General features: G+C 44.6%; 3 protein-coding genes across 4 annotated transcripts in view; 1 reads left to right on the forward strand and 2 right to left on the reverse strand.

The window, feature by feature from the left end:
- The window catches only part of PSMB2 (proteasome 20S subunit beta 2), a 156,095-nt gene that overhangs the window by 118,081 nt on the left and 14,930 nt on the right, over positions 1-23,084 (reverse strand). The gene's annotated exons all lie outside the window — the stretch shown is intronic.
- Positions 1-23,084, reverse strand: part of CUNH1orf216 (chromosome unknown C1orf216 homolog) — a 174,473-nt gene that overhangs the window by 74,039 nt on the left and 77,350 nt on the right. The gene's annotated exons all lie outside the window — the stretch shown is intronic.
- Positions 699-23,084, forward strand: part of LOC130596151 (protein argonaute-3) — a 28,146-nt gene continuing 5,760 nt past the window's right edge. The window contains exons 1-14 of one of the 2 annotated variants that reach the window (XM_057403479.1): positions 699-772; positions 9,619-9,790; positions 12,062-12,182; positions 12,720-12,928; positions 13,969-14,105; positions 16,681-16,815; positions 18,991-19,078; positions 19,222-19,369; positions 19,651-19,770; positions 20,589-20,711; positions 20,914-21,047; positions 21,439-21,623; positions 21,894-22,053; positions 22,488-22,578. In XM_057403479.1, coding sequence (XP_057259462.1) covers positions 754-772; positions 9,619-9,790; positions 12,062-12,182; positions 12,720-12,928; positions 13,969-14,105; positions 16,681-16,815; positions 18,991-19,078; positions 19,222-19,369; positions 19,651-19,770; positions 20,589-20,711; positions 20,914-21,047; positions 21,439-21,623; positions 21,894-22,053; positions 22,488-22,578 — 1,842 coding nt within the window. In that variant the 5' untranslated portion in view covers positions 699-753. Of the gene's footprint in view, positions 773-1,080; positions 1,098-9,618; positions 9,791-12,061; positions 12,183-12,719; positions 12,929-13,968; positions 14,106-16,680; positions 16,816-18,990; positions 19,079-19,221; positions 19,370-19,650; positions 19,771-20,588; positions 20,712-20,913; positions 21,048-21,438; positions 21,624-21,893; positions 22,054-22,487; positions 22,579-23,084 lie in introns of those variants that run through there. The other variant, XM_057403481.1, reaches the window with a different exon arrangement.

Below are 23,084 nucleotides of genomic sequence, written 5' to 3' on the forward strand. Positions count from 1 at the left end.
CCACAGCCTCGTTTGGGGTGAAGGGACCTCAAAGCTCCTCCAGCTCCCACCCCTGCCACAGGCAGGGACCCCTTCCACTGGAGCAGCTTGCTCCAAGCCCCTGTGTCCAACCTGGCCCTGAACACTGCCAGGGATGGGGCAGCCACAGCTTCTCTGGGCACCCTGTGCCAGCGCCTCAGCACCCTCACAGGGAAGAGCTTCTGCCTAAGAGCTCATCTCAGTCTCCCCTCTGGCAGGTTAAAGCCATTCCCCTTGGCCTGGCCCTACATCCCTTGTCCCAAGCCCCTCTCCAGGTTTCCTGCAGCCCCTTCACGGCCTGGAGCTCCCCTCAGTTCTCCCCTTCAGGCCCCAGCGCTGCCGCAGGCCCGGGCCCGCTCCCGCCGCCTTTCCCGCCCCAGCGCCCCCGTTGCCGGGCAACCGCACCGGCTCGCGCTCCTCGCTCCCGCCCACTTCCGGCCCCGCCTCCTCCTCCCCGCCGCGCCCGGAAGCCCCGCCCCCGGAAAAAAGGGCGCGCGCGCGCGGGGCCCGGCGTGCGGGGGCGGGACTTCCGGCGCGCGCGCGCGCGGCGGTGCGGGGAGCGCGGAGGGGGTCGGCGCGTGCGGGGGCGGGGGCGGACACGCAACTTCCGGGCCTGAGGGGAGCGGGAGCTGCGGGCGCGGAGGGGACGCGCCGGGCCGCGGCCTGAGGGGAGCGGGGCCGCCCCGGCCGAGCAGCGGAGCCCGCAGCCCCCAGCGGCTGCGCCCAGCTCCATGAATGGAAATCGGCAGCGCAGGTGAGCGCGGGCGGCCGCGGGGTTGGGGGGCGCCGCCGTTTGGCCGGGCTTCACCGCGCGGCTTTTACCCCTCCCCCGCCTACCCCATCCCGGCCCCGGCTCCCGCCTGGCGGGCAGGCGCTGTGCCGCGGGTCCCGGCGGAGCGGGTTCGCCGTGTGGTGCCCGCGCGGGGAGGAGCCGCCGGAGCCCCCATGGGGGTCCCGCTGCCGTCGCGGGGGACCCGGTCACCGCGTCCCGCCCGTTTCCCTGTGCCGAGGAGTAATTTTCCCGTCTTTCATAACTCGTGTTTCCCGGGCGGCGGCTGCAGGCCCGCTTGCATAATCCGGTAAGTGATGGTGCCTGGGAGATGCCGCCCTGAAAACCGGAGCTTTCCGCTGCGGGACCCGTGCGCTCTCCGCTCCCCGCACCGGGCAGATCCGGGGCCTGCCCCTCGTGCGGCCGGGCGCTGGGCATGGGAGTTTTCAGGCTTTTGGGACTGCTGCTGCACCGTGTCCAGCCTGAGAGCTTCGGGGGTTTCCCTGCAGTCCTTTGGTCCCTTTGTATGGGACGCTGCTCTCGGTCGTTATAAACCCCATGGTTAAAACGTGCCTTGAGAGTCGGAACTTGAGGTTATCGAGAGGGTTTGTGCCCATGCCTGACGGGACACTGGAAGGACAGTTCAGGTTTGGGCAGTGTTCGCGATGGAGCTGGGTGGTGAAGGGAAGGGTGAGAGCTCCCTGGAGTTCTGTGTCTGTCACCCCAAGAGCTGGTCACAGCGTGAGACTGAAGCTGCCCATGCAGCTCCTGCGTTTTCACCTCCTCCTGTGGAGGTACCTCTGTAACGCACACAGAGAGTGAAGTTAATGATGGATTTGGCTGCAGAAACTTGCCACCTAAGCTGTGCTGGAGCTGGAACTGTTTTAGGAAGCTGCTGGATTTTAGCACTCCGGTGGAGTTCAGCCTTAAGCTTCATCTGTTAAATAAACTTTTAATTCAAACTGGTGCAGTTCTGGTTGACTGCTAAGCAAGAGATTTGTAAGGGTAGCTTGTAAACCTTGTAATTTTCTTTGGTGTAGGTTCACTTGTGTTAGGCTACAGTGCACTAGCTTTTAGGAAAGCGGGTTGTGAGGCACTGCTCCAGAGGGGCCCAGCCTGCTCAGTGCCATGTCCAGCACCATGGATGGTCCTTCGACATCTGCAGTGTTACAAGGTAATGTTAACAAAGATGTTAACATTCCATGGTTTGGGGAACCATGTAGCCACAGTGCTGGCACAAGGGGACACAAATCATCCTTGGCGGAGCAAATAAGGGTTCAAGTTCTGTCATGAAAGGAGAGCAGCATTGATGCGCTTCCATTTGCGGCTGTGAAGGGAAAATACGGGGTAGAATCAGAGTGGGGAAACAAGGATAGGGTTGTGAGTATACCTGGAGTAGAGAATGGAAGCGTGTGCCGGGTGAAGCAGTGCTGTAGGTGTCTTCCTCTTTGTGTGGTAGGCTTGGTCTGTGAAATCCAGGCAGCGTGCCTCCTCTAGTCCGTGTGGTTTGAACATAGTTAGAGTAGAAGGATGTGAAGCCGGCTGTTTGGAGAGCTGGTGATGGTGAAGTCCCGGGAACTGAGGAACAGCTGTAAGATGCTCGCTGCAAAAAAGCAGCTCTTGGTAGGAGCTCACATTCAGTGCCATGCGTTGCACTTTCACCAGGAGGGTGCCAGGTGGGCCTCCAAAAGTCAGGTGCATTAAAACAGTGGGCCTGTGGATGCTCTGGGGTATAAATGAGTCAAATAAGAGTGCTCCGTATGTCCTCCCTTGGGTTTCATAACTTGTTCCATCAACGTTCACAGCTTTTTGTGTTAGAAGTGTCAAACTGTTGTGCTTGGGTTATTTTACTGCAGTGTGGTGTGCTTTAATGAAGCATTACAGACACATTTAATCCTCTGTTCACTTTTCTATTCAAACTTGGGGCAGATAAACCACTGAGAATTTGCTTCTCTCTTTCCATGTGAAGAGCAGTGATTTGGGAGGACCATTAAAAGCCACATTTTTGTGGGTGGGGTAGAGGAGGGAAGGGGAATGATTCATAGGTGCCCTCAAAAGTTATTCTGTGTGGTGTGAGATACAATGGAAGATTTCCTCTGGAGTTGTGGTGGACGCTGTTTGACTCACAGGGTGAGCTTTACCAGTGTTTCATCCTTGTTGCTTCACTTCCTCAGTGGTAAAGGTGTTGGGATATTTCTTGAGCTGATTTCCAGTAGAAGCAGAAGGAAATGACAGGAATACGTGGTTATCTGCCTTTCAACACAGCTGATACGTGTTTTAACAACACTGTGATGGAACCCCAGTTTCCCACTGTAGCTAACTCCAGACAATTCCTGCAACGAGGAGCTGAGAGTCAGCTTGCAGCCAGTGGTTTGCAGTTTTACTGGGTAACAGGAAAATGCAGCTGAGAGTCCAAAGACCTGGCTTGAATTGGGAGTGAGAAGCAGCAGCAGACAGGGAGAGCTGCCAAGTGATCAGAGATGTCTTGATAACTGAAGACATTTTTCTCTCTCATTAGACTGTATAACCAAACTGTCATGCAAAGCATTTACCTCTTAATTAAAGAAGAGTTTCTAGTTGGACACAAGTCCGTTTGGTTCTTCGTGTTCTTCAGTCACAGGATCTCATTTCTTTGTGCTGCAGTGCATTCTTCTGAAAGCAGTGATGTTTGCCATGGATTTATTGTTTCTTTCACGTTTGTTCACGTGCAGAACTTGTTGGGAGGTAAAGGGAATGTTAGTATTATGTTTCGATAACATGAAGTTGTGTTTTATGCTGCAGGAGGCTCTCTAAACTCAGTGATATGACTGTGTCTGGGATCCCAGTGTTCTGCTCCGAGATATTTCTCAGGCAGTAAGCTGAAAACAAGGGGACTGCTTGCATTTAATCTTGAAACATAAATAGCTTAGGGTGTCCTTGCCCATGGCAGGGGTTGGAACTGGATGGGCTTTGAGGTCCCTTCCAACCCAGACCATTCCAGGATGCTATGGACAGCGCATCTCGCTCTCCAGAGCAGCAGTCCAGAGGTAGTGAGTATGGGAAGGAATTACGTAGTTTTCAAACCAGTAAATACGAAGCCAGGAAAATAAAAATGAGTGCATGAAAATCAGCCTATTTCCTTATAAAGTACCTGCATTTACATCAAAGAAAAAAACACATTAGTAAAGGTTTCATTTGGTGGCAAAATGTGGTATACCTGTCCACAACAATAAAGATTGTGTCAGTCTAACTTCCTGAGGTAGGCGTGTGGAAATATGTTCAAGGGAAAAGCATTGCATTTTCTCTTCTCCCATTAACTTTACAAGGGGCATATAAGTGGCTTTTTTGAGCTTAAAGTTATTTATGATGAGATTTTTTCAATGGTTCAGAAGCATTTATTGTCTTGTAAATGCTTCCTGAACACTTCCCTGTGCTTTCTGGAGCTTCGTTAGGCCAGAGCAAGCCAGCACTCTGGTATTTGCTTGTGCAGTTGGCTGTTAATGATCGCGGCAGCAAAATGTTGCCTTTTGATGGGTTTTAACATGACTTATTATCTAAAAACTTCAAAGCAAAAAAGTCCAACTCGCGAGTAGGAATGTTGAGGAAACGTGGATTGCGTTACTCATAAATAATGTAATGCCATCCAGCGAGGCTGCAGCTACAGAAAGGAGGCAATTTAGGAGTTCTGGCGTAAGGAAGAGCGCGATTATCGGAACCACCATTTAAATATCATCTTCCCCATCTATTTTTTTAATCTAGAATTATTTTTTTGTAGCAAAAGGGTTTTCTGTGAGCTCCACAGGCTGGGCCTCAGAGCCCAAGCAGAGGCCAGGGGCCCTCTGAAAGGGAATCGCTTTCTTCCCCCTCCATCCTCTCCATGGTGAGCTTTCTCCCATGTGCAGGCTCCAGCCTGAGGACAGGAGCTGGTAGACAAAATCTGCCTTGTGTTACTGAGCCAGAGCTTAAGTGATATTTCACCTGTGAAGTCCTCTATCATGCATTCGGGGCTGCTCAGGCACCCATTCAGTTAGAGATTGGTGTTATATCTGGTGTATAGGCAAAACCAAAACTAGTAAGTAATCATCTGTTCGTATTTTGGGGGTTTATAACGCTGAAGGCACAGTAGGAAAGAGGGTTATTTTTTGCTGGAAATGTGGTGCTGTCTCTCTGTGAGGAAAGGCTCATGTGACAGAATCTGTATTTTCTATTAGCATCTTGTTAGGAATCAGTGTTTTGCTTCGCACTGTAAAGCCCTCTTGCATGCCAAAAGCTCCAGTTTGCTGTAAAACGGTTTGGTGAAAGTATTTGCAGGTTTCTGTGCTTCTGCTCTTTCTGTTCAGGCTTTATTCCGATGAAGGCTTCGTTTGGTTGCTAGGTAGATTCAAGCCTGTGCGTTGGATGCACGCCAGATGTGTTCTATACTGCTGGCTGCATTGCCATAGAGATTACAGTCAATTTTTGTTGTGTTTAATCTTTATTATAACATCTATAATTCCGTGGAGGAGCAGCATCTGATTCAAAGCTTATTTCAGCCGTTAGAGGGGCTTCCATGTTGGTCTGGAATATTATCTGTTTTGAATGAGAATTGGGGGTCTGAACACTGACAACTGCAGATCTCCACTGGTTTCAAGCTCTGTCAGAGGAAACAGGTCTGTTGGCAGAGGTGCCACATAGTCACGCTTGAAATCAGTTTCGTTGTCCATGTATTTTTAATGGTCCTCCAAACTTCAGCTCTTTGGAAAAGCAGTATTGGGATGAGCGTTTCCCTCAGAACGTATTTCATAACCAAGCCGTTTCATTTGAGCGAACGTTCTTTACCGTTTTGAAACGTTACTTTCCTCATTAAGCCCTTGAAAAGTGACCGTTCTTTTTTTTCTTCTCTCCTTGGGTTTTGTCGGAATGGTAGATTCAATCAGAGCAAAGCTCTTCAAATCGAAGTATCTTCCCTCTCTCAGTAGCAAGCTGTGGGATGTAGACCTTTGACGTGTCACTCAGCCCGGTGCGGCAGGCGTAAATGACCAGCACAGATCATGGTCCTGTGTGTGTTGGGCTGGAGCAGTGATATCCCTTATGTGCCCATGGGAAATACTGGTGTAAATCCCCTGCAATATGCAACAGGGACTCGAGATACCCACTTAGAACGTGTAGCGCATGGTCACGCAGTACATCACTGGGTGCTGCTGGTAAATGGAGGAGATGGAACATTCCTGGTTTAGTATTTGTCTGGTTTGCTGGTATCTTGTAAGGGCTTTTGCTTCTACTTGCCTGTCGAGCATTCACTTGTGAGGAAAAGAAAAGTCTTCTGGCCTTGGTGATTGATGTTCATAATGAACCTGGAGGTAGATGTCCATGAAAGTAGGTTTAGATTAGGTATTAGACAAAGCTCTTCCCTGTGAGGGTGCTGAGGCGCTGGCACAGGGTGCCCAGAGAAGCTGTGGCTGCCCCATCCCTGGCAGTGCTCAAGGCCAGGTTGGACACAGGGGCTTGGAGCAAGCTGCTCCAGTGGAAGGGGTCCCTGCCCGTGCAGTGGTTGGGATTGGATGAGCTTTAAGGTCCTTTCCAGCCCAAACTCTGCTATGATTCCATGAATAACTTCAGCAAATGCTAGGAACGGTAATTTATAACTGGATATACCTTTAGTTCCCAAAGAGGTTATTTTTTCTTGCCTTGTGTTATTACCGATTTAAATGCTCAGTTCAATGTTTCCGTTGCAGGTTTTTCCAGCGTGTTCTGTAAGGAGTAAAATTCAGACGGTTCAAGTTATTTAGTGGTGGATCTTGTATCTTCCTGAAATGTACTTCTTTGCTGTATAAAAGCCTTCCAAGAATCTGAAGCATTCGTTGCAGTTCCTATCTGGGTATTTGTTGTTCTGTGTTATAAATCAGTTGACTTGTCAACGCTGGGGACTTTCCTTAACTGGTGTTAGGAATTAAGTGCTGTTCTGGCAGGCTGAACACGCTTGGGTTATGTTTTATCTTGGATTTTTAAGAACATAACTAGGCATCTGTACTTAACGAATGGCAGAGTAACAATAGTTTCTTGGAGCCAAAGGAGTTTCTCCTCTAAAACTTGTGGGCAACTCAATAGTGAAAGGCATGAAGAGGCTGCGCGCTCTGCCGTAACCCTTTTGCAAAGGGTTTTTGGAGCTTTAGAGCCTTTGGATTTGCAATGGTTAAATAGCATGAACTAATGAGGCTGCCAATCATAGTCTGAGATAGTTAGAATAATACTGCTTTCAGTATTTTTGGGTCGTGTGTTTATTTCCATTAGCTTGACACAGGACTTAGGCATGAGGTGGAGTGAGTCACGGCTGCGATACAGGAGCAGGAGCTGGCCTTGAAGAGCGTCGCTTCTTATTTGTGTTTTACTGGGGTTTGAGTCACAGGTTTGAAGCCAGTGACACAGACTTTCACAATGTACGGTCTGGCAGCGTGGTGCACTTGGAAAGCAGGATATTCCGAGTGGGTGCTGGTGGGCTTGGGCACTGGGAGCAGAGCTGAATTAACAACGTACTCCTTTTTTTTTTTTTAAGAGAACTGATTCAAGGAAGCATATGCATCACACAAAATGATAGCAAAATCAGATTAATTCTTAAAAACTGTTCTGGGATAGTGCGTGGGCCTGCGCTTCTTCCTCATGTATTGGTCGTTTCAGTCCCGTTTGCCACAGTCTGGGTTCTGACTTCTTCCAGGGTGAGCCGTTTCCTGAACAGGGGAGGCTGAAGAAAGCCTTTGTCTCACTCCTGCTGTTCCGGAGTTCAGCTCGCTGCTGTTTTCCAAGGAGCAGAGCTTGGAGGCCTGCTCACGTCCTTGGCTTTGGGCAGAGCGTTTCTTTTGTGGCCCAGGATTTTGCAGCGCCCTGCCTCAGATCAGGATTTTGCCACTGCGCAGCTGATCACTAGGATTCTGTTAGAGGGTGAACAACGGGGTAGCATTCCCATAAAGGAACTTACCAGTTAATAAGTTCTACGTGATGCACCTTCCAGAGGAGGTGGTGAGAACGTTTTCAGCCACACCGTATTTCCCATGCTCTTCTTCCCCTAACCCTCATGAAGATTGAATTTCCACTCTTTCTTCTGTGCTTATGTATTTTAGCAACTGGTTTTGCACTTTTCAGTCATTGAGGAGGGTAGACAGGGCAGACCAGACTACAGCAGCCTTTTGCTGTTACCTTTATTCCAGCAGGTTTGTTAGCATTTCCTACAGATAGGAACTAAATAGAAACCATGGTTTGTATGTCTTCGTAGTATTAAAATAAGCTATTGAGTCATTTGTGTCACTCAAATGTTTAGTAGTAACTTTCTGCATATGCTTATATTCTGAAAATATATCTGGAGTAAATTGTAGAGCTGCTTTTACTCGGGTGACAGTATTAAAATGGAGAAAAAGTTGAAAAGAACAGATGCTTGGAACAAGTTCTGTGTAAGCATAGGCTGTGAGGGTGTTTTACATGATGCTTCTTGGTTCATGGTTTTGCTTTGTGGCTCGAAGCCAAGCCCACTCAGAAGTTTTGGGGAGGTTTCTGAGTAAAGGCAGACAAATTTCCCCTCGCTTTGATGTTCACCTGTTCTCAGTACATGGTTTCCTTCAAGATAAGGCGGTGATTTTTTCCAGGAATAGAGATTAATAAAAAGACAAATCCGACATTTTTACCAGCACTTGACATTTTAACTTTTCCGGGAAAATGAGGGGGCTGGAGTCGCTGTCTGCGTCACTGAGTAGGAGTAGAGGGGAGAACTTTAAAGTCACTTAATTGAATGCTCTCTAAATCATGACATTTGTACAATGAGTAATTTTTGTGAAGCTCGGGCTACAGAGCGCTTTGCTTTTGTTGTTGTTTCTTGTCTGGAAAGAGAGATTTCCAAGTGGAGATACCAGTAAGAAATTGTTGAAAGCGGACTGTGTTCATTACCGTGTTTGGTCTTGTGAGGCAGAAGTAACCCAGAGCTGAGTAGTCTCATCTAAATGATGCAAAGTGAATTAAACAGATAACCAGAGGGGAATGTAACATCTATTACTGGACAGGTGGGTTTAGCTGCCTTTCAAATACCCATCCCTTATTGCAGATGTTGATGGTTTCTCTAGGCAGCTATGGGAATTCTTCCCTAATTTAGAAGTAATCAAGAGTTTTAAATCCCGCATCTTAATCTGCGTCTTTCCTCTTCTGGCCGGTCGGCTTTGGCAGTGCAGTTAGCCAGGAGGCAGTGGGTTTACTCGTCATCCATTTTCAGCCAGAAAAGTTCAGGAATAATCTGACTTCCAAAACTAAGCTAGTGATGATGGTGAAATGAAGAGTTTATCACAAACAACGTGCATCAGTCTCTTATTCTGCGCAACGTTGTTATTACTGGGATGTTCAGAAGAGATCTGTAAAACGTTTTGTGTTTAATGGCTTTCCACAATAGTAAAGTGTTACAAGGAGAAGCAACGTTGGTTTTGTGGGTTAGGGGAATGTGATTTTCTTCATGCTCATCTGAATCTGAGCTGAAACTCATCAGTAAGAAAACAGGCTAGATGTGGGTGGGGGCTCAAGGAGTTAAAACAGGCAAGTGCTTGGAACTTAATAGGTTATCCTGCTGTTTGATGTGTGCTGTTTGATGCAGGTAATCTTCCCTTCTTCCAGCGTGCTGGCTCTGTTGTCTTCCTGGTTGTCCAGTGCGTTGGTTCAGGGAATTGCCTGAGACTGAGAAAGGGCAGTACATCAGTAAGCTCAATGGGGTACAAGGACGTGTACCTGCAAACACAAGGAGCCTTATGTGTTTTTAAACTGCTGAAGCGTGAGCAGGTGGTACCTTTGCAACACGGCTTCTGTTGTGCTTCTCTCCTAAGCGGTGCTGGTTTTGTCTTCCACAGGACCCGTCGGGGCCCAGCCCCTCCTCATGGTGCCCAGACGTCCTGGCTATGGCACCATGGGCAAACCCATTAAACTGCTGGCCAACTGCTTCCAAGTTGAAATCCCAAAGATTGATGTCTACCTCTATGAGGTGGATATCAAACCAGATAAGTGTCCTCGGAGGGTGAACAGGTAAGAAGATGACATTTGCATTGGAAGTTATATTGAAATAGTTAAGCAACAAACTGGTTTTCCCTTTGTTAATAGATATTTCCTGCAATGAGTATATTTGAAATGGTCTTGGTTGAAGCTCCACCTATGTCCTGTCTCTGCTATACCATTCCATGTAGCACGTTGTATCTCATCTTATTTTCGTGTCTGGAATATATTAGGGTCAGTTAAATCCCATGCTAGGCCACTTTGCTGGTTAAATGGAGAGAATATTGTCATGTTCTGTATCCCTGATCATTTAGTGATCCAGCAAACTGTATGTGTTGAGTGCTGGGTTGCTGGTACAGCTGTTTGTGTTTGGTCTTTGTGTATTTTGTCCTAAGCCTTACAAGTTTTGGGAGCCAGAGAAACCTCAGAAAGAGGAGCTAACTGAAATCCTGACTCTGGAGAGACAATATTTCTTGCTTTCAAAAAGATTACAACGTTTTGTATTTCCTGTATTGTGAAATCTGTTTCATCAGTGAAAGTCGAGGGTAGCTGAAAAGCAGCTTCTTCCTCTTTCATCTGTAACTTTTTCTTTTACATTCTTAACAATGTCATCTCATATGGGCCTGATTTTGGCCGGTGATTCCCCCCCCCCCCGCATGCTGCAGGTATGAGGGCTCTTCAAATAGCTATGATTCATTAAAAGGAGAGTAATAAATTGCTAAAATTGGGATAGAATGGTTCTGTGTGAATTAATACTTAATATAATCGTACAGTTATCAAAGGTTCATTTAGTCCTGTATTGTAAATGAAGGATGCTTGTGAAGCTGTGTCCGTGGAGATACAAGGAGAATATCAGCTGCTCTGAACTTAGTGATTTGTATGCCTCATTCTTTCCTAGCGTGATCTGTTAATGAGGATCAGTATCATTTCACTTAAAATCAGTTATCTAAACCCATTTTTTTGTCTGTTGTATGGCCATGCTTGATTAAAATAGGCTGAGGGAGACAAAGCTGTAAAGAACTGCAGCAGTTGCAGTCTGTGAATCTGTGTAGTTGTTTCCATAACAGTGGGAGAAATTACAGCTGTTTGAGAAAAAGAGCATTTGAAATAAGTTGTTTTTAAAATGGCAACTCAATTTTATTTCAAGTATGCAGGAAAAAACCCCTCTGTGGTGCCATTTGTAGGGTGATTTCCAGACCCGGAATAGCTGTTTGTCATAGCTTGCTTTAGCTGGTTATGCATTAGATAAAGCCTGCGTCTTCGGAAGCTTTCAGTTCATGGGGAGAGAGGCAAAAGCATTTGGTTTGGGTTTGTAAAGTAACTCTTTGTGAAATGCTGAGTGTTCCTGCTCACCTAAATAACGGTCATCTGCTGAAGAGCGTGTTTACAGCTGGTAAAACCTTTGCATGCCTTTTCTGAGTCTCGGATTGAGGTTCTAACTGTTCCTTTAGGCTTTTGTTAGGTTGTGTGAAAGTTGGTTGGTTCTCAGAAGTGCATTTTATAGACCAGAGTTAGTTTTAAGTGCTTTTTGAGGTTTCTTATTGTTAGATTTGGTTGCTATAGCCTAGGTGTAACTTTGTCCAGAAGCTCATCAACTTTCTCTTCTACCAGTAAAGACGTTGTCTTCCTTAGTCATGTTATCAACTGGTAGAAGCAGTCATCTGGTTTTTGTCAAGCTAAACTGAGAAAACTGGTTGGATGCAGGCAGCAAACCTGCTATTTTCTTTATTGCCACCAGCTTATACTAAAGTAAGTTAGGAGAATCTGTAATTATGTGCAGATTTGATCAGGCTTTTACTTGATTTTGAAGTAAAAACTGAGGTTAACAATTTGAAGCTAAGCCATTTTTAGGGTACCTCATTTTTGTATACAGTGTGGGCAGAATTCATAACTGAATGGAAGAGCAGATGGAGGTTACTGGGTAGACATAACAGTTTACTGCGTCCATGAACTGGCAGAGCTTTCAGTTGGGAGTTTGTACTGGCTTTCCATAATACTATCTTGTGGTTTTCTTCCAAGGTAAGTGTGTCCTTGTTTCCTATAATAAAGGTTATATGAAGGTCTCAGTTCTAGGACTTTCTGAAATGATTACAATAACAGTATTTTCCAGTATTTGAGCATTTGCATTAATTCTGATTTTACTCTTTAGTGTTTATCTGTGATTTTAGTTGATGTACGTGAAGCCCCTTTTTGATGCACCAGTGGGTGTTCTATAATTCACTCAAGTCATGTTTGTTGAAATGAGCCGGTTGCAGTCTGATACTTCTTTGGAAACATCTTCAATGTAAATATCACCTTTTCCAGGGAGGTGGTGGACTCAATGGTGCAGCATTTTAAAGTGACAATATTTGGGGACCGTAGACCAGTTTATGATGGGAAAAGAAGCCTCTATACAGCCAATCCACTGCCTGTGGCCACTACTGGGGTAAGAACTAGAAACAAAAATATACCTGTAATAGCTTCATAGGAAAGGAAAAGCAACAAACCCAACTTCCAGTATTGCTGAGTTCAGAAAAACTGGAATTGACTTACAGCATCTGTGTGGAAATGGAGTTCTTCTGGTGTATTTCCTGCAACTACCAACGTATGTAAATATGCATGCAATATCTGCCTTCAGAGAGAATTTAGCAGCCTCCTTCTACAGCAAAATCTATCAAATACTGGGTTTTACAGACTAATACATTATCTTATTAAGCCCTATTAAAAAAAACCAAACCACAGTTTCTCTGAGATGAAGAGTTTTCTGATTCAAGATGGCAAAAAGTTATGTGATCCTCTTGTGCTTGGTGAGGACCCGCTTCTCTTTGTTTTGTGTATTTGATAACTTACTTCTATCAGATGTGCTCTGTCCTAAATATGTGAGGTTTTGAGTCTCTGGCCCAGTTTTGGAAGGAGTAGAATCTCAAGGCCATCAGGCTCAGGTTAAACAGCTGCCTTTTCTTTCTCCCTCTCGCACACGCAGGTGGATTTGGATGTGACATTGCCAGGGGAAGGTGGAAAAGATCGTCCCTTCAAAGTGTCAATAAAGTTTGTTTCTCGGGTGAGCTGGCACTTGCTGCATGAAGTTTTGACAGGAAGAACCTTGCCTGAGCCTCTGGAACTAGACAAACCTATCAGCACTAACCCTGTTCATGCTGTCGATGTGGTGCTACGACACCTACCCTCCATGAAGTAGGTTCACTGTCTTCCTGCAGTCTGTCTATACCTGAAGTATCCCCAGTGGGAGACCTTCATCCCTGTTTGTTCACAGGTGAAAAGACAAAAATGATCATTCCCCGTATGCAGCACAGCTGGTTAGCTGGACTGACTGAGGGGATTAAAGCCAATTATGCACAAGTGTGGGTTTCTGTAGACATGTAGGCTCCAGAGCAGGTGATGTATTTGAACAGCTCAAGAAATAAGAGACACTTATAATAAGCCTTTAATTGAAATACTGAGGGATTGTAGCACTGCTTCCATGTTTTCTGCTCAACTCAAGCCAAGTAGGGTGACTTGATGGCAGTGACTGTCTGAAAGCACGAGTCTTTAATTCATCCATAACACCCATCAATGGTGCATGCTTCTCACATTTTAAAAACACAGTGGAGACTAGATACGTGTCCTAACAAAGTCTGTGATTCTTTATCTCAGAACCCTGAAACATTAGAGAAGGCCAAAGTGATTTTGCTTTATTTGGTCAGTGAAAATAAAGCTCCTTGCTGGCTTTACCTCCCACAATCCTGGGGGAGCAGCAGAGGTGTTAGTGAGGCTTGAAGGTTCCTTAGCAGCTGTTTTCTGAGAGAGAAGCAGGGCTTTCCCTGGTTCTTTGTTTCCACCATAGTTATTACATTTCCCAGAGTCCTTTTTAAAACACGTACAATGAGGTTTGAGGGTCAGTCCAGTGTGTACAGTGCTGTTGTACAAAACCTGCTGTGATGGAGATTATACTTTCTTGAAGTGGAAGATCAGAAAAGGCAAGCTAACTTAGTCCTTGATTTGTTGTGAAAACTGAAGGTCGTTGCTAAAACCAGTGGATGTTTTGTCTCCATTTAAAACCACTGCAACAGGAGCAGCAGCATTTGAAGTGTTATCATTTAAACTTGGTTCTTAGCACGGATTTCTGGTGCACAAAATCCCCACCCAGAATAACAATGCTGCATATTCTAATCTTTATGATAGAACTTTTTATTTGGAAAGCCATAGCATGACCGTGTGCTTGTCTTTTTCACCAGGTATACCCCTGTGGGCCGCTCCTTTTTCTCAGCTCCAGAAGGCTATGATCACCCCTTGGGTGGAGGTAGGGAGGTCTGGTTTGGATTCCATCAGTCTGTTCGGCCTGCCATGTGGAAGATGATGCTCAATATTGATGGTAAGTTGGATTCAGGGTTAGGAATAAAGGTAATGGTGACCATGCCCTGAAGAATAAGTGATCTCAGCATTCAGTCATTTTGCTTGAGTTGGTGGTAACCACGTTTCTCTGTGGTGATAACTTTTGGTGCCATCAGTGCAGAGGATTTAGTAACCAGGATCTACCTTCTACACCGATTTCTTCATTCATACTGTAGATAATGAAGAGTTAAAGAAGCTCAGGGGTATTTTGCTAGAACTTATAGCAGAATAGGAAAAGCTTAAAACTTAATTGCATTATACACAAGGGGTTTTCACTTGAAAAATCCTTGTCTTATTGCTGAGTTGGGAGATTTAGTAGCTTTTTCTTGTAATATCCATATAAAATACATTAACTGTGAAGTCAACCTATTGCAGAAGTTGTAATGATAATAGTAGAGCGAGATTGCAGTAATGAAGTGTAAGTATGCCTCCACTGGCTTCCTGTTCAGTCACTTCAGACCAGACCCATATGACAAAGGCTACCTAGAAATCCCAGTCCTTTTCTGGATTTGTCATCGTGTCAGTGATGGCAGAAATGTACCTGCCAGACTAAAAAAAAACCAATAACCCTAAAATCCTACATAGGAAGGAAAAGCCTGGCATAGCTTGTTTTCCTTACTGAGTTTCTGTGTTGCTGCATCCACAGTGGTTCAGGCCAGTTGCTTAAGATGTGTCTCCGTGCAGCTGCCCACAGAAGGTGTTGTTCAATACTGGCAAGAAAACTCTGTAAACTTTATCACAAACACTTTTGTGAATCGGGCTAATTGAGAAGGGCTTTCTTATGCAAACTCAGATCTGCTTTGCTCCACTTTATTAAGCCCCAGATGAATGCATCTGAGATCAACTGGTGCGTGTGTCAGGCTCCCTGGCTCTCTACGAGCTCTGAGTCTATTTAGTTGCTAAACCCCTATTGAAGAATGTCAGCGTTTGAGATGCAGGTGCTGCCTAAAGTTTTCTCCAATTCACATTCTGTTCTCGCTGTCTGTTTGAAATGCTTTACAAACCCAAGGTAAATAGTCTGTCTTTTTTGCATGAGGCTGAGCATTCTGTCAGGTTACGCTTAGCATCTGTCTTGGAGCATAATAACATTGCAGGTGATACTGAGCTTTCAGGCTGAAAATTTCCAAGTCCATGTGTTCTGGTTTACTTCAGTTGTGGATGGTACCCGTGTGACTTCATAGTTTGTGTAAAATTGCCTTTCAGTCAGCAGCTATAGTATAGCTATTGTTTGAAAATGGATGTAGAAATCCTACCTGAGAAATAACTAGTACCGGTATCAGTGTGGTAGGGACTGCAATAACTACGATTCAGGTGAGACAAGAGTATTAATTTACATCAATTTATTACTTTCTGTGAAGCAAGTGTGTCTTACCAGCATTAAAGCATAGCAAGTAACTCTTGCAGTAGTAATGTTTCAGTCCTTTCTGTGAATGGGAAGCTTCAGACCCGTGTAAGCTGCGGTTTACAGAGCACTGGCTTCGTGTTGTGGTTTGGGTTTGAGGCTGTGAAGATTACATCCAAATCCCGGTGCTTGAGTTTTGGCTTAGTTGTTGAACTTGTGCGAGGTTCTCTGCAGAATGTGTTTGTGTCACTCACGTTGCTGTGGGAGCCAAAGCTGGGGCTGGGGGGGGAAGCTGCTGTGTTCATTCAGTGATCGACATCCGGAGGTGTGGGTCGGGTGCATCGTGTGAAGTTGGCAGCCTCCTGAAGTGACACATCTCTGAAGAATGTTTTGTGTATCAGTGCAGGGATGTGGTGGTTTGGGGACATGAGATCTGCAAAGCTCAGAAAATGCTGGTCAGGTGCTTCTTTTCTGTTGTTGCCCCTTAAAGTTTTAAAAGGACAGAGCAGTTTGCTTGTATCTGAGCTGCATCTGGTGCCACCTCCCCTTTCCTACCAAAAGGTATGGTTTCCGTTGCTTGTCACTTTGTCAAGCAGATCGTTTATGGTCTCCTTGCCATGGAACGAGTTAACTGCCCTGCTCAGAAACAGTATATTGTCACTTAATGTGTCATTAGTATGCAGGGAGGGAAAGAGATTTTAATAGATCAACGGTTGCACTCACCACTACACTAACGTAATTGATGCACAGTCAAAATAGTGCTCATGTTCCTACGAAATATTGTTTTAGGAACTTAGCAGATCATATCATTGACAAAATTATATTGCATATTGAATAATCTTAGCGTTTCATGTGAACTCTTCAGCAGAGAGACATTAATAATGCCTCTGCTCGCAGCTCCATACCGAGTTGAAAGAGAACATCTCTCTGGGGCATTACCGTTCTCTAGAAATAAATGTTATCTGGGGAAAAAGCCTTTCAAAACCTTGAAACGCAAAGTGGTTGCAGAATGCCTGTGCTGGAGACCGAGTCACTGTGGGCCCCACGCTGGCTGTTGTGTACTCAGTTGTTGCGAGGCTTGCTAATCTGTTTAAGAAAGTGTGCTGCACGTTTGCTTGAGGGTCACGTGGAGTTTTCAAAAGCACTCATTTATGTACTGCCTCACAACAGCCTCACTTGGGCTTTCTGACACAGAATGTTTTGTTCCTTTTAGTTTCTGCCACTGCCTTCTACAAAGCACAACCTGTAATTCAGTTTATGTGTGAAGTTCTTGACATTCATAATATTGATGAACAGCCAAGACCTCTGACTGATTCTCATCGGGTAAAATTCACCAAAGAGATAAAGGGTGAGTAGGAACAGATCTGTTCTGTCCCACGTAACACAATCAGGCTGATTCTAAGGGTTTTGTTTTAACTGGAACCCTGGTTAGCATGCATCAGAAGAGCCCTGGAACTGCCAAGAGAACTGCAGTATGCCCTGTCTGTGGTTCTTATCCTGAATGAAACAATGCAGCTCTACAGAGAGATTAAAAATGCTGTATGTTCCCAGTGGCTTTAAGAGGGCAAAGGAAAGCGTGTTGTTTACTGCCTGGGTAGAGGTAAGTGCTCCTGCCTCGCTGGATGACCAGCCTTATATAAGCGACGGTCACTGAGGCCACGGTTGTGTTGTTCTGTAGAGCTCCTGCTGTTTAAATGCCAAGGCAATGAGAAAATTGATTTCCAAGCTAACATCATTGATTCTTTGAAAGTAACTGATTGCTTTATGGAAAAACAAGTACCACTTGCAAACTTGCAGCTGAGGGCCAAATTGCATTCCAAAGAAATTGCATAAGCTGCTGGTTGGAGTAGGTTCACTCCATATATGCTACTTTACTTTGAGTATTCCCATATCCTTTTGTTCCAGTGTAATTTGCAGAGAGAAAAGCCTTGAAAGGGCATAGCTCTCTAAAGCTCCGCTCTCAAATACTTGTGTTACTTGATGCAGGATTAGATTCTATTGAAATGCTGGGCAGCAAAAAAGTAAATTTGAAGTTAGAATTTAGAAATAATAAACTTAGAACAGTCATTGGGGGGGGAAAAATGTAATTATTTTGTAGTTGTCCTCACATGCCTCCTTTTTACATCTGCCCATCTGTCTTCATTCTGGAGAATGAGAAGCTGTCTCTGCTTGATCTTGGATGCCTCAGACACTGTGTTACCATAGTCAGAAAACCTCGAGAGGTTACCTTTGCTGTCAATATTTGGTTTTACTACTGTAGTATCTGGGAACTCCAGCCAAGATGTGATGTTCATAGTGAAACAAACCCTGCATTAAAGACTTGGCGGTCTGTGAACAGCTCTGTGGGAGGGTAATGCCTTCTGTAGTGTCACAGCAAATTAATGACAGAGCAGTGAATGGTTCCAGATAGCTCCGTAATCACAACCCTCTTCCTTGGCCACACTGCTTCATGGTGTCTTTTTTGTGTTTGCTCTTCATGCTGTATCAGGGCAGTGGTAGTTTAGTTTTGATGATGCCGTCCTCTAATGCTGGTGTTAGTGTTGTCAGGGATCGATGAAATACGGTTGATATGTCTTTGGGATGTCTGTGTCCCTGATAAACTGAACACAGTATCTGCTTTCTTGTACTTTGGGACCTGATTTGATGTGGGGTATTCAGTCCATTGCCCACAGTCCGCATGAGCCTTAACAGGACAAGTCGTCCAGCTGCTTCCTCAAAAGCCTTCACTAGTAGACCATAGGTTGGATCTTCTGGATAACAAGGCTTTGTTTTTAACTGCCTTCTCTTCCACGGGCTGAGGAAAGACACAGCAGTGCATCAGTGCTGTGCAGCACTCCTGTGATAAGCTCAGCACTCCCAGCAGATGTTGAGTCTACTCGCTGTGTACAGTGCAGACAGTGAGTGCCTAGTCAGTAGAAAGAGCTGCTGAAAGCCTCTTGAAGCTGTCACTGTTGCTGCTGTTATTATCGTGGATAGAGAGAGAAGCCTGGCGTGCCTCTGGTATGTAGGCTGAGTGCTTTTAGGCAAGATCTTCAGCTGCACAAAAGCTCAAGTTAAATTTGGTCAGTGAAATTAAAGAAAATTACAGGCTGAATGAGGACACAAAGTTGGGGAAGTGAACAATGAGGTAGAAATCTGGTTTTGCCCTTTTAGTTTCAGTTGTATGGGAACTGCTAGTTTTAAGAGGCATTCAGCATTGAGAACGAGAACAAAAGAAGATGGTGAAGACAGTGTCTGTGTCTGAGATTAGTCACATGCCTGTTAAATGAAGCTGCTACAAGCAATTCAGGTGACATTGAACGTTAAATGTTATACATTATGATTTGGTTTTGAGGATAATGCCTGATTAGTCAGAAATCAATTAATAATGAAAGTAAAATGCTTAGAGAATATAATTTCTCCTGTTGTGCCATTTGACGCTGACTATCAAAGCTGGTAGAACATGCTCTATTGTGTGAAACCTTGTCCCCCGTGGAGATTTTTGTGTAGTTGTGACATTTTTTTCTGTGCTACTTTTCTGCAGGTCTCAAGGTAGAAGTGACTCACTGTGGAACGATGAGAAGGAAATACCGCGTTTGTAATGTAACAAGAAGGCCTGCAAGTCACCAAACGTAAGATGCCTTTTGTCAAAGCATAAACTGTGATACCTTAACACTGAATGTGTAACAGGGCCTAACATCGTGTGAATTTGGAGGGTGTTGATATTTGCCAGCTAAGATTTCTGTCCATTTTATTAAAGTGTGCGTCTTTTCAGCTTTCCTTTACAGTTAGAAAACGGCCAGACGGTGGAGAGAACAGTAGCACAGTATTTCAGAGAGAAGTACAACCTCCAGCTGAAGTACCCTCATCTTCCCTGCCTACAAGTGGGACAAGAACAGAAACACACCTACCTGCCTTTAGAAGTAATGAACTTACTTTGATAAGTCAGCTTGTTGTTGGTAGGCTGCATCACTTTGCAGGAGGTTTAAGAACTTGTGTGCTTTGCAGTACAAACATGTTCCCATATTTACATGCTCATTCTTCTATTTCACTGAAGACTTCTTTAGTGCTTTAAAGTAAGACTATGCAGTTGATTAAACACACTGGGATGTGTTTTGCAGTGATAGTGGTGTGTATTGATGTTATGTTGGGATCGGTTTCTAAGAGCTCCTAATGTGTATTGACGCTTCTGCCTTCCTTTCAGGTATGTAATATTGTAGCTGGCCAGCGGTGTATCAAGAAACTGACAGACAATCAAACATCGACGATGATAAAGGCCACAGCGAGATCTGCTCCAGATAGGCAGGAGGAAATAAGCAGATTGGTTAGTTCTTTACTTTCACTTTGGTGTGATACTGCTCACTAAATGACACTGCACTAGATACCATGTATGCAAAACCTTCTGATGTGACCAACCTTGTCTCTGCATTCCTTCCAGCCCTTAAGTTAAGAGATTTTACCTACTTCTTAAAAGAGGATTTATTTAAAATAGCTTGCAGAGGTAGGCCTTTTTTTTCTGTTAGTAGTTTGAAGGTGGTGGCATCTTCTGTACTTGAGACGTTTGGCTGCTTTCTGTAGTAAGCACTACATATTTTCACCAATATTGTTTCCTAGTGCTGAATCCAGACACTAAACATCAGTGTTTTTCTGACTTGAATTACCAAACTTGAATATTTTTGGTTGAATACTCTTACAAACAGATAGCTCTCATTGGAAGCAATCTGGCTTTAAGCTGACAAATTAGCCATAGTTTTTCAATTAAAGAAGGCTGTTCTGGAAAATTCAGAAGACCTGAATGTGCAGTATTAGAATAAATGGATTTGATTTGTCTTGGGTTTGCTTGTCTCTAAAGGAGGATGCTTTTTGATCTATCCTGTGAGGAAACAAAATGCTTTTGAATGAGCATGCTAGATGAGCACTTGAGTAACTTAAGGGAACACAAAATACCTTATCCAGTGTATCATATCTCCTGGTATTAATTATTTTCACTGGAAATATGTGATGGTATTAAGCAGTTAAATCTGAGCCTTGTTCAACAACAGGGAATGGTTGTAGAGCCCTTCCGCAGCAATCCTGTTAGTCTTGTTTATTCCATGAATTGTAAGTAGATACTTCTGTAACGTGGGAAAACTCTTCTTTTAGGTGAGAAGTGCAAATTATGATGCAGATCCGTTTGTTCAAGAGTTCCAGTTCAAAGTCCGGGATGAGATGGCCCATGTGACGGGGCGCGTGCTCCCAGCTCCAATGCTGCAGTATGGAGGACGGGTGAGGTTTCTGCTCATTCTGTTTCCCTTTTGAAGAGTGGTTTCCTGTGCACGTTGACAATTTCAGTCAGTTCAGTTGCATTGTGCAATGCAGGGATCAGAGTCGGCACGGTAGAACTTGTGTTTTGTTATCCTGAAACTCCACACACATAGGCCTTTTCCTCTTTCACTCACTTAAACGTCTGTTGCTTTTGTTTCCACAGAATCGAACAGTGGCAACCCCAAGCCATGGAGTATGGGATATGAGAGGGAAGCAGTTTCACACTGGTGTTGAGATCAAAATGTGGGCCATAGCTTGCTTTGCAACACAGAGACAATGCAGAGAAGAAATACTGAAGTAAGGCATGTTGTGGTTCAGGCTTTGAAGAAGCCATCTTAGTAAAAACATGAATGTAGAACTTCTATGAGGGTTTTATCTGCTTTTAATCATTGAAGATATTAGGGAGAGAATCCATTCTGGTTTGCTTCCTTACTGGAAGCTACAGTCAGAACACTGCACCTGAGTACACTGTGGGGTTCTGGTCCTGTGATATTGCTGTTTTGTGTAGAATTTCTTTTGGCATCTTGAATTAAGCACTAAATGTCTCTAAGCTCTTTTTTTTTTTTGTCACGTTCTGGCCTTTAAGCTGTTTGGAATTGTCTTCATTTGAGTAGCACAGTTCTTCTGTCCCCTTCTGCTTTGGTGGTTGTGTGATATTGTGAAAACTCAAAACACTTCTCATCCTTAGGGGTTTCACAGACCAGCTGCGCAAGATCTCCAAGGACGCAGGGATGCCCATCCAAGGCCAGCCCTGCTTCTGCAAATACGCCCAGGGTGCAGACAGCGTGGAGCCCATGTTTCGACACCTCAAGAACACCTATTCAGGGCTGCAGCTCATCATTGTCATCCTGCCAGGGAAAACCCCAGTGTATGGTAAGGGAATACTTCTGTCTTTACCTTCTTGGTCAAGTATTGTTCTGAGAAACTTGCTGCCCGCAACGTTAGAGAGTTCTTCAGGATCATTCTTTGGGCATTAGAAACCAATATTTTGTGTCCAGAAATAAAATTACGTGGAAGCAGGTAGATAAGTTGGAAGTTGTTTTGCAGAGTATGTACATTTAAATTATTGTGACTTAAGCTAAGCTCACAACAGAGCAATAATTTCAGAGGGACTCAAGTTGTATCCTAATGTTTGCTTCTCAGCGGAGGTGAAACGTGTGGGCGATACACTCTTGGGAATGGCCACACAGTGCGTTCAAGTCAAGAACGTCATTAAAACATCTCCACAGACCCTATCAAATCTGTGCCTGAAGATTAATGTTAAACTTGGAGGAATCAACAACATCCTTGTACCTCATCAACGGTAAGACTTTGTGGAGACTGATGTGGGGTTTCTTTTAACAGATGAGGTTACATTTGCTACTTAGCACCTAAAATTTAAGCGTGGCAGTACCTCAGTGGTGCTTAGCCAACCTCCAAGTGCTAGTGTAATCATCTTGTAGAATGATAGCCTCTGCAGGAAGCTGTTTGTACTGTTCGTGTGTAGCTCTGTGGTGTTTCTCCACTAGAATCATGCCACAGTAAATGGCAGTGTATTTTGGAATGGCTGCTCTGGTGGTGTTTTGAAGTTCACGTGCTGTGCGCAAAGATTTCATTGCCTAGGTTTGGCCAGAGGACCTGATAAGAAGGCTTCTCCATGCAGCTTAACTGAAAGAGAATCGAAACCCCACAGTGAGCAATAACCTTGCACCAGCTGTTCACCTACAACTGTGACTTAGCCCTTTTTTCTCTTTGAAGACCCTCTGTGTTCCAGCAGCCAGTGATCTTTTTGGGAGCTGATGTCACTCACCCTCCTGCTGGAGATGGGAAGAAGCCTTCTATAGCTGCTGTAAGTTTTTAATCAATTAGCATTGTTTTTTCATCTTAGGTAAAGGTTAGGACAGTAAATGCAGCTCATGGACTGTGGCTGTGTCAGATGTCTTCCAGGGCTTATGCCAGTTCTTTGTACACATTTCCAGTGTTATTAAAAGTCATGTCTTTAGAAGAGCTTGATGCTTCAGGCTTTTCTTACCTTGAGTTAAAAACTAAAAAGCTAAAATGGCAGTTCTGTTAAATAATGTACTTCTGCAAAACTGTTCTAAAGGCAACGATGCAGCTTTGTGATGTTAGCTAATAACACTTTTGAATCTTTAAAGAAGAAAATTGTCATTAAAGGCCTGGTTTGGCAGGAATGGTTTCGATAAGTCTTACCTTTTGTGTTGGTGCAGTTCAGGAGGTCAAGGTGATGGTTGGATGCATGGTCAGTACCTTCGTATTTTGTGCCCTTGGTATTTTACTCGCCATTGTTGGCAGACTCTAATTCTACAGATTCATTTTGAGGTGCTTAGAGGGCAA

Source organism: Pezoporus wallicus, unplaced genomic scaffold (genome assembly GCF_028554395.1).
Source record: "Pezoporus wallicus isolate ANWC-B61680 ecotype Strahan unplaced genomic scaffold, APGP_CSIRO_Pwel_v1 contig_8232, whole genome shotgun sequence".
NCBI lineage: Eukaryota > Metazoa > Chordata > Aves > Psittaciformes > Psittacidae > Pezoporus > Pezoporus wallicus.